The sequence below is a fragment of the Sebastes fasciatus genome, chromosome 13 (genome assembly GCF_043250625.1).
Source record: "Sebastes fasciatus isolate fSebFas1 chromosome 13, fSebFas1.pri, whole genome shotgun sequence".
NCBI lineage: Eukaryota > Metazoa > Chordata > Actinopteri > Perciformes > Sebastidae > Sebastes > Sebastes fasciatus.
This window is the reverse complement of record NC_133807.1, coordinates 21,437,741-21,450,489: the sequence shown is the minus strand read 5'-3', so window position 1 is coordinate 21,450,489 and position 12,749 is coordinate 21,437,741. Positions and strand designations below refer to the sequence as shown.

Sequence of the window (12,749 nt, the reverse complement as noted above, 5' to 3'; positions counted from 1 at the left end):
CTAAAACAGCCTGGGGTCAAATTGACCCCAAAGAACACCGATGCGTACAGCATGTGTACAGGACATTGAAAACATATCATGTTAATTTTATGTTTACCCAGTTGTCCCCATTAAATTAGGAAAAGTCATTAAATATGAAGCAAAAAAATGATGTCAATCATTTATCTTTCAGCCGTTAAACATTGAATGGGGTCAAATTGACCCCAAAGATAATAGGAGGGTTAATTATTAAAGGTAAAATTGTATTGGCACCCGGTAGCTCACCTAGCGTGCGCACCATGTCTGCAGCCGACCGGGGGTTCGATTCCAGCCCAGTCACTTTGCTGCAAGTCATCCCCTCTCTCTCTCTCTCTCTCTCTCTCCAAGCTGTCACTATCAAATAAAGCAGAAATATCTTTAAAACAAAAGGTAGAATTGTAGGACTTCCCTCATGGCCATATATGTTATGATTCTGTTGTTTAGTTTTTGCTGTGGTTATTTTTTGTGCATGCCTGTTTTTCTCTGTTCCCTTCCCCTTTGTATTTTTCCAGTCACAAGGCATGTGTTGGGCAATGGGTGTTGCTGGCTCCGCCTGCAGCAGCAGAGGAGGCACACCGGTATCCAATCTACCTCATCAACCCCTTATATAAGCCTGGTCTTCACTCCACTACGGCGCCAGATAATTCCGTCTCATGCGGTAGAGCATAACGTTACTTCGTAGACAAATATATCTATACACTATACACAATATATTTGAGTATTCCGTTTAATTAATAAGTCTGTTAAAGGAATGTAAGGTTTGTAAGATTCAGAAATACTTGTTAACAGTGACAGCTGTGGCCGTTAAGTCAACGAAAGTTAGCTTCTTGTTGCTCGGGCTCGCGCTTGTGCTCGCTCTACATAGATATGTTCAGCAAAACAGTGAGGCGACACACGTCAGCTAAAACCACAATATCCCTCTATATTTCACCTGCTTGGCAGTAATGTTAGCTGACCAGAAGAAGGTCTCTCCATGAACCAATGCTGATCCTAGTGTTGGCTTTTCCTGCCTCAGCCTCCCGACCGTGGCCAAAGGGAACAGGGGAGACGCCGGAGTTTTGGTCGGAGGCGATAACGTTTCTCGGTGCGGAGCCCTGTCACTTCACAAGACACGGGAAACCTCTGTTGGTCTGGAGGAACTGCAGCAGTTAATTCTGCACAAATATCCACTGTACATTTACTAGATATTATCAGAGCTATAACTCTTCTGCAGTGTGTAGTGAGCGCACATGCACGTGAGGTGGAGCGAAAGAGCGAGAATGAGCGCGGTGTGTGAGTGAAGGCAAGCAGGCAGAGGAGCAGAGTACAGCAGAGACTCCGGCCCTGGAGACCAAAGCTACGGTCTCCGACCGCGTCCTCCAAACACTGTTTTGCAAGACGGGCTTCACTAGATATAACTTTGCGGTTTCGGTGCTTCCGTGTAGTTTGTGTTGGAGTCTGAGCCTGAACAGCGTAGCCACATGCCAACGCACATGGGTCACCGACCCGGATTGATTTGTACGTGTAAGAATTTACAAACAGTCCCTTTAATTTACGCATTCACACATCGGGAGTTTTTTTTCTTTTAGCAGTTGTCCTTCCTGCATTTGGCAGCTTCAACTGAGCTTTTAGTCTGGATTATGTGTTTAACTTCTTCGTATTTGTCTAATATAGTTTGCTCTTCCTTTGTAAAATGTTCCGCTCTGCCTGTCTGTCTGCAAGTCAGTAGATTTGTCCATGTCTCTGATTGGTCACATGCTGCAAACACCACCCCATTCATGTGAACGCGCTCATAGCCAGATGGAGAAACCCTGGGTTGATTTATTGAGTTGATAACCACCGTCGTAGGACCGCTTAGCGGGATCTTGTTTGTTAGGGTTAGTTAAGCCAGATAAGGAGAAGATACCCTGGGTATTTTGTACTTGCTTCGTAGTACAGGCCTCTGATGTAGCCAGATTTCCGTGAACACCATCATACTCGAGGTGCGGTATTCAAAACATCCCCTGGTTTTGACACAGAGTTTGTCTATTTTGCCTCGCAGTGATCTCGCATTACAGAGTATAATTGAAGGCAATGGAGGCCTGTTTCCCCGTCGTCGTAGACACTGCCGTACTCCGCGTCGCCTACCTCTTTTCCGCGACCGACCGTTGCGTTCAGGTTGCAGCCTCACACTTTCGGGCAGGTCCATGGGAATCAATCCGGTAGAGCGAAGCGCAAGCAGTGCGTCTCGGGTATAGGTGATGGGCAGCTGAGCTTCCATGCCCGCAGGTGATGTTTGGCAGAGTGTACAAAGTCCCCATATTATCAGTGCCAAGCAGACGGATTGAGTGATCGTTGCCATGTGAATGCAGCACGTTTCAACAACAAACAAAAAAACACTCGAGGACGTAATCGGACAATATGCAAACAAGCAAGCAAGCAAACAAACAAACAAAACAGATGCAGCAGACCGCGAGCCCGGGTCGCAAGCAGAGCAGCGCCACCGGAAGAACATCACATGACGGCTAATCACTCCTTGCTCTGTCGACGTGTACATTCGTAACCCAAATTTGGTAGAAGTTTATGGAGCTTTTTTCCTTTCTTTATTCAAGCGCGTGGTCTTTCAATTAGAAGAGCATGACTTTTTTGTAGTGCCTCCCATCAAAACCGTCCTTGCACTCAAATAGCCCGTTTGCGCTTGCATTTGCTCTGCTTCTGCTAAAACTGCATGCTTGCACTCAGATAATGATCCCTGCCTCGGTGTATAATTCGCTTTACAAGAGCGTTCATCCACTTCCGCCCTCCAAGGCGTTATTATATGTAGTTCCCTTGCTTTCTTTACAAAGTTTAGAATAAAAGGACAGTTATTATATATACCAGCGTCGCCCGAAATTGAATACCAGTATCATAATTTTAATGTCGATAGGAAGACATATATTGAAATATTTCCCATGTGTGTTCACAAGTGGCAAAATTTCCTGAAATGCTACAGGCTTGCTCCTGTGTGCACATGACATGTAAGTCAATTTTGGTTTATATTGATATTGCCTTAAAGAGTTTTGGCATTTTACTGTAAAACATACATCCTGTAGCTGGCACACAATCTTGCAGGGTGCTCAGCGGCCCTTGAAATTGAGCATTGCTTTGAAAAGTTATAGCTTATGAAACCTCAGCCTAAACCCAGCTATCATCTATGATACAATATAGAAATTATAAAGTAATCATTTCATATTACACAAACTACTGATAAAATACCAGAAATTATAGCATTACTAATACTTAGTAAACATTCTTAATTATCATTTTATTGTTTGTTAACAGTGAAATAACTATTAAGTAGGTTTAATTAACTACCATTTTTTAAAAGCAAGTTGTTTTTTTTAAATAAAAGTGTAAAGTGTATCTGTGTGTGTGTGCATGTGAGTGTGTATGCACAGGTGTGTGTATGTTTGTGGGGGGGATGACATCACTGCATCGTGACATCACCAGATGGAACACTGTGATGTGTTAAAGCAGTGGTGACATCATCACTGCATCGTGACATCACCAGATGGAACACTGTGATGTGTTAAAGCAGTGGTGACATCACCAGATGGAAAACTGTGATGTATTAAAGCAGTGGTGACATCATCACTCCTTTCATGAATAAGATTTGAGAGAAGACAAGTACCAGCTTTCTCAAGAGAAGAATTACAGTTCGATCTGAAGATAAGCTCCAGTTGTCTCAAGAGAAGAATTACAGTTCGATCTGACTACAAGCTCAAGATGTCTCAACAGATAGAGGTATGAATTTTATGAAGCAGTTAAAATTAGCATCACCATTTAAATGCAGCTTACATGTTAGTTAATATTAATTAGGGCTACAACTAATGATTATTTTCATTTTCGATTAATCTGTCAATTAGTTTCTTGATTTATCGATTAGTTGTTTGGTCTATAAAATGTCAGACAATGGTGAAAAATGTAGATCAGTGTTTCCTGAAGCCCAAGATGACATCTTCAAATGTCTTGTTTTGTCAGCAACTCAAAGATATTCAGTTTACTGTCATTGAGGAGTAAAGAAACCAGAAAATATTCACATTGAAGAAGCTGAAACCAGAGAATTTATACTCTTTTTTTTCTTAAAAAATTGCTCAAACTGATTAATCTGTTTTCAAAATAGTTGGCGATTAATTTAATAGTTGGCAACTAATTGATTATTCGTTGCAGCTTTTATAATAATGATCCAGTACTATAATAACATAACACAGACAAGTGCCATTCTGCACAATAAGTACTTCGATCACAATTGATCTATGTACGCATTTACAGATTTGTCTATACATTTAAAAATGTCAATACATTCACTATTCTGAATACAGATTTGGAGATTTTATTTACACATTTATCTGATTACGCACACATGGATTCTGAATAAACAATTTGCAGATTCCTGTGCACGTTCACAAATCTCAGTATTCTTTTACACATTTACAAATCTGTTTACACACACATAGACACAGTTACACATTTCTCCACACACATTTGCAAATAGTTTTTCTACAATAATTGCCCCATAATAGCAGAGCTGCTTGAGGCTCAAGAGGACCAAAGGCTACGTAGGGCCCTCAGCCACCAGTTTTTATGAAGTTTTACAGCCATTTATAGTCATCACTATATTATACATCGCTCCACAGGTGCTTGGTGGCATCAGTAGAACTAGTAGTACCTTTATCTTACAGTTTGCCTTTTCTTTTTCTTAACAGGTTACAGACATCAAACAGGTGGAATACTTCAGAGAGATGGCAGGCTCAATCTCCGACATGCTCGGTGAATCTATACTGGGACGGGTTGGGTGCGATGTTGAAGAGCTGTTCCAGAATATATCAAAGTGGAAAGCTGAGGAATGCTCCAAGCCAGAGGCTGATGAGGAAGAAGATGAATCCTCGGTGGCTCATAAGGTGGACCAGTATTTGAACAGGTTTTATAACCTTCGGCGAGCTTTTGTAGAGCCCCAAGGAGAGGAAGACCTGGTCATTATGGTGGATGAGGCAGACTTAGGCAGAAAAAGCAGGATCAACAAGAAGAAGAAGAAGCCTTTTTGGAAGCCCTGGCCTAAATATAAATCACGGAAGCGAGCAACAAAGGAGGATCCGGATAAGGCTCTCGAGTCACTACTCACTGCCTTACTCGACAGTGACTCAAAATCCGTCACTCCGTGTCCTGAAGAGATGAGTAGCAAAACCAGACGTCAAATCAGGATCTACAAGAAGCAGAAGCCTCTTTGGAAGCGCTGCTGTTTATGGAAACCATGGAAAAAGGCACAGCGAACAACAAAGCAGGATCCGGATAAGGCTCTCGAGTCACTACTCACTGCCTTCCTCGACAGTGACTCAAAATCCGTCACTCCGTGTCCTGAAGAGATGAGTAGCAAAACCAGACGTCAAATCAGGATCTACAAGAAGCAGAAGCCTCTTTGGAAGCGCTGCTGTTTATGGAAACCATGGAAAAAGGCACAGCGAGCAAGGAAGCAGCATTCGGATAATGCTGTCGAGTCAGTAAGTGACACAAAATCCGTCCCTCCGTGTCCTGAAAAGACGTCTGCCACTCCCTCAATTGGCTCCAGTGAGGACAGCAAAGCTGCTAATGAAGCAGACTTGACCTCTTTCCCTCCGAAACCGATAAATTTGCCAGATAAAGATGTCCAACTAGAGAGTAGCAGAAGCAGACGTCAAAACAGAATCAGCAAGAAGAAAAATAAGTCTTTTTGGAAGCGCTGCCGTGAATGGAAACCATGGAAAAAGGTCCAGCGAGCAAGAAAGCAGGATTCGGATAAGGCTGTCGAATCAGTGAGTGACTCAAAATCCGTCCCTCCTTGTCCTGAAAAGACATCTGCCACTCACTCAATTGGCTCCAGTGAGGACAGCAAGGCTGCTAATGAAGCAGACTTGACCTCTGTCCCTCCGGAACCGATAAATGTGCCAGATGAAGATGTCCAACTAGAGAGTGACAGAAGCAGACGTCAAAGCAGGAACAACAAGAAGATCGACAAAAAGAGGAAGCCTTTTCGGAAGCACTGGTGTGAATGGAAACCATGGAAAAAGACCCAGCGAGCAAGAAAGCGGGATTCGGATAAGGCTGTCGAGTCAGTACTCACTGACGCCTTCCTCGACAGTGACTCAAAATCCGTCCATCCGTGTCCTGAAGAGACGAGTGGCAGAAGCAGACGTCAAAGCAGGATCAACAAGAAGGAGAAGCCTTTTTGGAAGTGCTGGCCTAAATGGAAACCATGGAAAAAGGCCCAGCCAGCAACAAAGCAGGATTCGGATAAGGCTGTCAAGTCAGTGAGTGGCTCAAAATCCGCCTCTATTGTCATCACTTCGAACATCCTGCAAAATTTGAAAAGCTCCATTGACAAGACTCTCAGGGAAACGCTTGGTGCGGACAAGTCTTCTCACATGACACTGAAACTCACAGAGGCCATTGGGAGCATTGTTAATGATAGTGTGACCTCTGCTCTGTTAGAGGCCATGCAAGCCCCACAGAATGAAGGATCTTCAAATGTCCATCGTGCTACCTGCTGCATCCAACAAACCAAAAGGCCGCCTTGGTGGCAGAGCAATAAGGTCCTTCCGGACTCAAACCAACAAATGGACAAAGCTGTCATGTTGTCATCAGGTGAACAGTCTAGTCCCAAATGCTCCTCATCTCCTCCTCAAGCCTCATCCCGCATCAGCTCCAGAGGGTCGAACAACACCCCTCTGGTGTTACTGGATTATGAAGGAGAGGATGAGGAGAAGACATTGGAGGACACCAGAAACACCCCACCTTCACACTCCATTCTCGAGGGTGATGAGCACGCAAGTCAGCTCAGCTCCGCAATTCAGCTAAGCTCCGCAAGTCAGCTCCGCTCCGCAATTCAGCTAAGCTCCGCAAGTCAGCTAAGCTCCGCAAGTCAGCTCCGCTCCGCAAGTCAGCTCCGCTCCGCAATTCAGCTCAGTGAGCTCAGCTACGCAAGTGAGCTGGACTCACAGGGTGTCATGGCTGCTTCTGACACGGATGCCAATAAGACCCAGGATGACGAAGGCGACTGTGTCTACACAACCTGCAAGGTATGGATGCATTTACCTGGAAAATGAAATTGATTAGACCAGATTTAAAGACAAAAAGAGAGGGACTAGATTAAACAAGATAAGACACAATGAGTTCGTAATTCAAATCAATGACTCTTACTTAAGCAAAGCTGTGATTGCAAAACTTTTGCTTGCAATGGAGGATTTTCACCATTGTAGTTTTAATTTTGCTCAGTATTTAGTGTAGGATCTGAGGTTTTGAAATGAAACGTCTTCAACAAATTCAGTTGCCTTCAACTTGTAGATTTCTCCTGTCGTCTTTATGCTGAACTCTAACGTTTTTTTTTTGTTTTTTTTAATCTCTGTACTTTGTTTTTTTTTCATTTCAAAAATCCTAGAAGACCAAGAGTCCGCCGACTTCAGCAGAGGTTCAGACTGACAAAAAAATATCTATCATGAAGAGGCTCCGCCGCTTCCTCCACCTGTGAGTGACATGATCACTCCTTCCCCCTGACGGAGATCATGTGAAATGATCACTCCTTCCCCCTGACGGAGATCATGTGAAATGATCACTCCTCTCCTTCCCCCTGTCGGAGATCATGTGAAATGATCACTCCTTGGAGATCATGTGAAATGATCACTCCTTATTTTTTTCTCTCTCTCTCTCTCTCCCTTTCTCCCTTTCTCTGGGAAAAGGAGAGATAGATGGAGGGAGAGAGGTGTCTCTCTCCCTCCATCTATTACCTCCCAGCCCCTAATGAATGAATGAATTAATTAATTAAAAGATTTAAAAAATAAAAAACTTAATTCATAAAAAAAACTATAAGTTACTGTCATTGTGTGTTGTGTGGTGAATGATGTGCAGGTACAGATGGTATATTGTGTACGAAACATACCAATGTTGAGAATCCATTATGTTCTTGCGTTTTCGATCATATCAAAAAATCTTCATCAGCAGACGGAGTTCAGCTAACTTTAATTATTAAAGGTAAAATTGTATTGGCACCCGGTAGCTCACCTAGCGTGCGCACCATGTCTGCAGCCGACCGGGGGTTCGATTCCAGCCCAGTCACTTTGCTGCAAGTCATCCCCTCTCTCCTTCTCCTCTCTCTCTCCAAGCTGTCACTATCAAATAAAGCAGAAATATCTTTAAAACAAAAGGTAGAATTGTAGGACTTCCCTCATGGCCATATATGTTATGATTCTGTTGTTTTGTTTTTGCTGTGGTTATTTTTTGTGCATGCCTGTTTTTCTCTGTTCCCTTCCCCTTTGTATTTTTCCAGTCACAGGGCATGTGTTGGGCAGGGGGTGTTGCTGGCTCCGCCTGCAGCAGCAGAGGAGGCACACCGGTATCCAATCTACCTCATCAACCCCTTATATAAGCCTGGTCTTCACTCCACTACGGCGCCAGATAATTCCGTCTCATGCGGTAGAGCATAACGTTACTTCTTCGTAGTTTTTCTAGTGTTGAGATTCTTCTAGTGTTCCCTGTTGTGTTTTACTTACCAGTGTCTTTTTGACAATCTAATATTTGCTAAACTAACAAACCAGCCATGTTGCTAGCTAAATTTGTCCATATAAAAAATACATTTGACGTCTGAAACATGATAATTTACACACGGAGTGCTCACCTTAAGGCCGATGTCGTCCTCTTGAGGGGTTCAGAGAAGATGTCGCCTCGTGTGAGAAATCCAAAGCATGGAGGAGAACCCCTGCAGATTTGTGTTGGAGACCCCGTTCTTTCCGCGAGACGAAGGCGACTGTGTCTACCCAACCTGCAAGGTATGGATGCATTTACCTGGAAAATGAAATTGATTAGACCAGATTTAAAGACAAAAAAGAGAGGGACTAGATTAAACAAGATAAGACACAATGAGTTCATAATTCAAATCAATGACTCTTACTTAAGCAAAGCTGTGATTGCAAAACTTTTGCTTGCAATGGAGGATTTTCACCATTGTAGTTTTAATTTTGCTCAGTATTTAGTGTAGGATCTGAGGTTTTGAAATGAAACGTCTTCAACAAATTCAGTTGCCTTCAACTTGTAGATCTCTCCTGTTGTCTTTATGCTGAACTCTACCGTTTTTTGTTTTTGTTTTTTAATCTCTGTACTTTGTTTTTGTTTTTTCATTTAAAAAATCCGAGAAGACCAAGAGTCCGCAGACTTCAGCAGAGGTTCAGGCTGATATCTCTGATGAAGAGGCTCCGCCGCTTTCTCCACCTGTGAGAGTGACATGATCACTCCTTCCCCCTGTGGGAGATCATGTGAAATGATCACTCCTTATTTTTCTCTCTCTTTCTCGCTCTCCCTTCCCTCTCTTTATTACTTTACCTCCCCACCCCTAATGAATTAATGAATTAAAAGATTTAAAAAAATAAAAAACGTAATTCATAAAAAAACTATAAGTTAGTGTCATTGTGTGTTGTGTGGTTAATGATGTGCAGGTACAGATGGTATATTGTGTACGAAACATACCAATGTTGAGAATCCATTATGTTCTTGCGTTTTCGATCATATCAAAAAATCTTCATCAGCAGACGGAGTTCAGCTAACTTTAACCCTCCTGTTACCTTCAAATTTACTAACATCTTTTATCCTTGGGGTCAATTAAAACTCCAGAAAATGATTATAATTAAAATTGTTACCCAAGTTTATGTGTCAGGTACTTTATGTTTGTTTGTTGACTACCTAAATAGCCCTTTAAATAAAACAAAATGTGTCATCTCAAGTATATGCTTTTCGATTGATGGTGTTATGAAGAGCTCAAATGCAGATTTTATGTCTTGGACATGGCTGACAGTGTATCTGGTGGGGCCTGGAATCATTTAGATGACATTAGCAGCACTAAGTCTACCCTGTTGTTCAAGTGGGGAGACGGACCATAATAACTTTCCATTTTTGGAAGGTAGTGTGTTTGCTGGTGGTTGAGAGACAACAGGAGGGTCAACACTGAGGGTCTCATTCTCATCAGAGGAGGATGCCTCATAATCAGGGTCCTCCTCAACATCATCCTCTGTCTCAGACACATTCTCCTCTATGTCACTTTCATGGTCAAAGAGATGTGACAACACCTCATTGACAGAAAACCTTTCCTTAGAAGTCATTTTCAGTTGAGAGAGAGCAGAAAGAGAGAGCACACAGAGCACCAAGAGAAATGGTTTAGAAGGCTGCTGTGCAAGCTTTTATATGTTTGCTCCACCCCTATGTTGTGTGAAGTATCAATATCTTCGCGGGAACCATATTTTGCCGCCCCCGCAGCGTGGGAAATATCAAAGTTCTCGCGAGAATGATGTTTCCCCTCCCCCATGTCGTGTGAACTATCAGTGGTTCTCGCACTAATAATAATAATAATAAATTAAAGCTGCAAGCAGCGATGAACGGGCCCTCGCCCTTATGGGCACGTCTGGGGAACGCGCACGTCGGGGCACGTACATGTCTTCAGGCCAAGACTCTTTTAAAACATGTCAAATTTGGGGAAGATTGGACAATGTATAGTCAATTTACAACAACTTCCTGTTTCCTGTAGGGGGCGCTATGACTTTCACTCATAATACCACATATATGTCTTCAGGCCTGGACTATTATCCAGCTTGTGAAGTTTGGGGCAGATCAGGCTATGTAAAGTCACGCATGTCGGGGTACCCGCTGTCGTGCATTCCTGTGAAAGTCGGAACTATACTATACTATACTATTGCATGTTTTATAAGAGTCCCGGCCTGAGGACAAATACATACCATCATGAGTTATGGTGATGCAATAAGTTCATTCACATTCTTAATAAGAATCCATGCCTGTGGACATATGTTTTTAAATTAGCACAAGAAGTTAGTTGTATGTGACACATATGTTTGGGAAGTGTAGGATGAGCCGTAACAATAAACAAGGACACTGCAGGGAGTCGAACCCCATCCCTGTAAACGGAGAGTCCATCACCAGTGTCTTTTGCTTTTTGTGGCTAAATTGTTAGAAAAAGCAAAACCTGCATTACATTATCAATGTTTAGCATTTTAGAATCATTTTAGAATGAATGCACAATAGGCATGAGATCAGAAATAATTTGACTTATAGACAAGCTATTGTAATGCAGGACAATACATAAAGTAGATGTTGTGTTGATTTGTTAGAATATTGTGATTGTAGTTAGAATAGCTGTATTTGTTATAATTTTAGTAAGCAAACACATATGTACATATGTGTAAAAAAGTATTGGCAGTACTCAATTATTTCCAGAATATTAGTCGTTTGGAATGACACATGCATTGTTTAAAGGTGCATGCACAAGCTTTTTTAATGAGTTTAGACCAGGGGTCACCAACCTTTTTGAAACCAAGAGCTACTTCTTGGGTACTGATTAATGCGAAGGGCTACCAGTTTGATACACACTTAAATAAATTGCCAGAAATAGCCAATTTGCTCAATTTACCTTTAACTCTATGTTATTATTAATAATTAATGATATTTATCTTTGTGAAAACACTGATCATGTTAATGATTTCTCACAACAAATATATAGAAACAGATAAATATCAATATGCAACACTTTATTTTTATATTTTCTCTAAGTGCACATGTTTTTCAAATTTTTCAAACATTTGAAAATGATCACTTCTACGACAGTCTTGTGAAATCACAATATCCCATTTTAACTAGCTAGCCACTAACATTTTTTAACAAATCATGAATTACTTTGCACCATGTTTGTACAAATAATAACTCATGTAAAATACAAAAATCAACTCTCAAATTTTTAAATAAATCATGTCACACTTTGAACTGGACACCAAATCTGTTATCTGTTTCTTTGTCAGTTAGTGGGAAGCCTGGCATTGCATGCTGTTAACCAGTGTGTTGTACTCTGGTGTGTAACTTGACACTGCAACTCTGAGTGAGTCTTGCAGATGTGCATCAGTGAGGCGTGTTCTGTGTTTGTTCTTGATGAAGTTCATGTCAGAAAAGGCTGATTCACAAAGATAAGTTGAACCAAACAGGCTTGCAACCTTCATAGCTGCTGCGCATACACCACTGTACTTTTCTGTGTCAAGAAGGCACCAAAAGTTTGGTGCAGCCTGATGGGCTTTGAGGTGGAGGTCATTTTGCAGTGTTACAATTTCAATCTCCACCTGTTCAGCATCCAGGCTGAATGTTGCACTTAACTGCTCAGCAATACATGATATGTCCACGTTCATGAAAGGATTAGAAATGAACGACACACATGGCTCAAGCTGATCCAGGTCACAAAACCTGTTCTCAAACTCTTGCCCAACTCTGTTTATGACCTGAGAGTACTTTTCTGCAACTTTGTCAAAAGCCTCAGATGCAGAAGCATTGTCTTTCAGCACCATCTGCACAGAGGGAAAGTGCAGCACTTTTTTTCTCTGTAAATGCACAGAGAAAAGGTTCATCTTAGCTTTAAATGCATTTAAAGCACTTATCATATCGGCGACAGTTTTACCTTTGCCTTGCAGCTCACAGTTCAAACTGTTCAGTTTCCCAGTAATGTCCGTTAAAAATGCAAGGTCAAGTATCCACTCAGTGTCCTCCAGCAGCACGGTGTCCTCACCTCTGGACTGCATGAACTCTTTGATTTCACCCAAAAGTGACAAAAAACGTTGCAAAATTCGTCCCCTGCTGAGCCATCGGATTTCTGTGTGTAGTAGCAGGTCATCATATTCAGCTGACAGCTCCTCCAAAAGTACCTTGAATGTTCTGTGCTGTTTAGC

At 42.0% G+C, this 12,749-nt stretch overlaps 2 protein-coding genes across 2 annotated transcripts in view; both read left to right on the top strand.

The window, feature by feature from the left end:
• The window catches only part of moto (minamoto), a 117,614-nt gene that overhangs the window by 16,389 nt on the left and 88,476 nt on the right, over positions 1-12,749 (top strand). The window lies entirely within an intron of this gene.
• Positions 4,764-9,338, top strand: LOC141780765 (uncharacterized). The gene is made up of 2 exons (XM_074656133.1): positions 4,764-7,067; positions 9,174-9,338. The coding sequence occupies exons 1-2, from the start codon at positions 4,779-4,781 to the stop codon at positions 9,264-9,266; spliced, it is 2,382 nt and encodes a 793-aa protein (XP_074512234.1). The 5' UTR covers positions 4,764-4,778; the 3' UTR covers positions 9,267-9,338.

What these genes read in the sequence shown, in the direction of transcription:
- LOC141780765 (XM_074656133.1), top strand. Translation starts at nt 4,779, where the DNA reads ATGCTCGGTGAATCTATACTGGGACGGGTTGGGTGCGATGTTGAAGAG. An exon ending in GTGTCTACACAACCTGCAAG is followed by an intron (nt 7,068 to 9,173) that starts GTATGGATGCAT and finishes AAAAAATCCGAG; the next exon opens with AAGACCAAGAGTCCGCAGAC.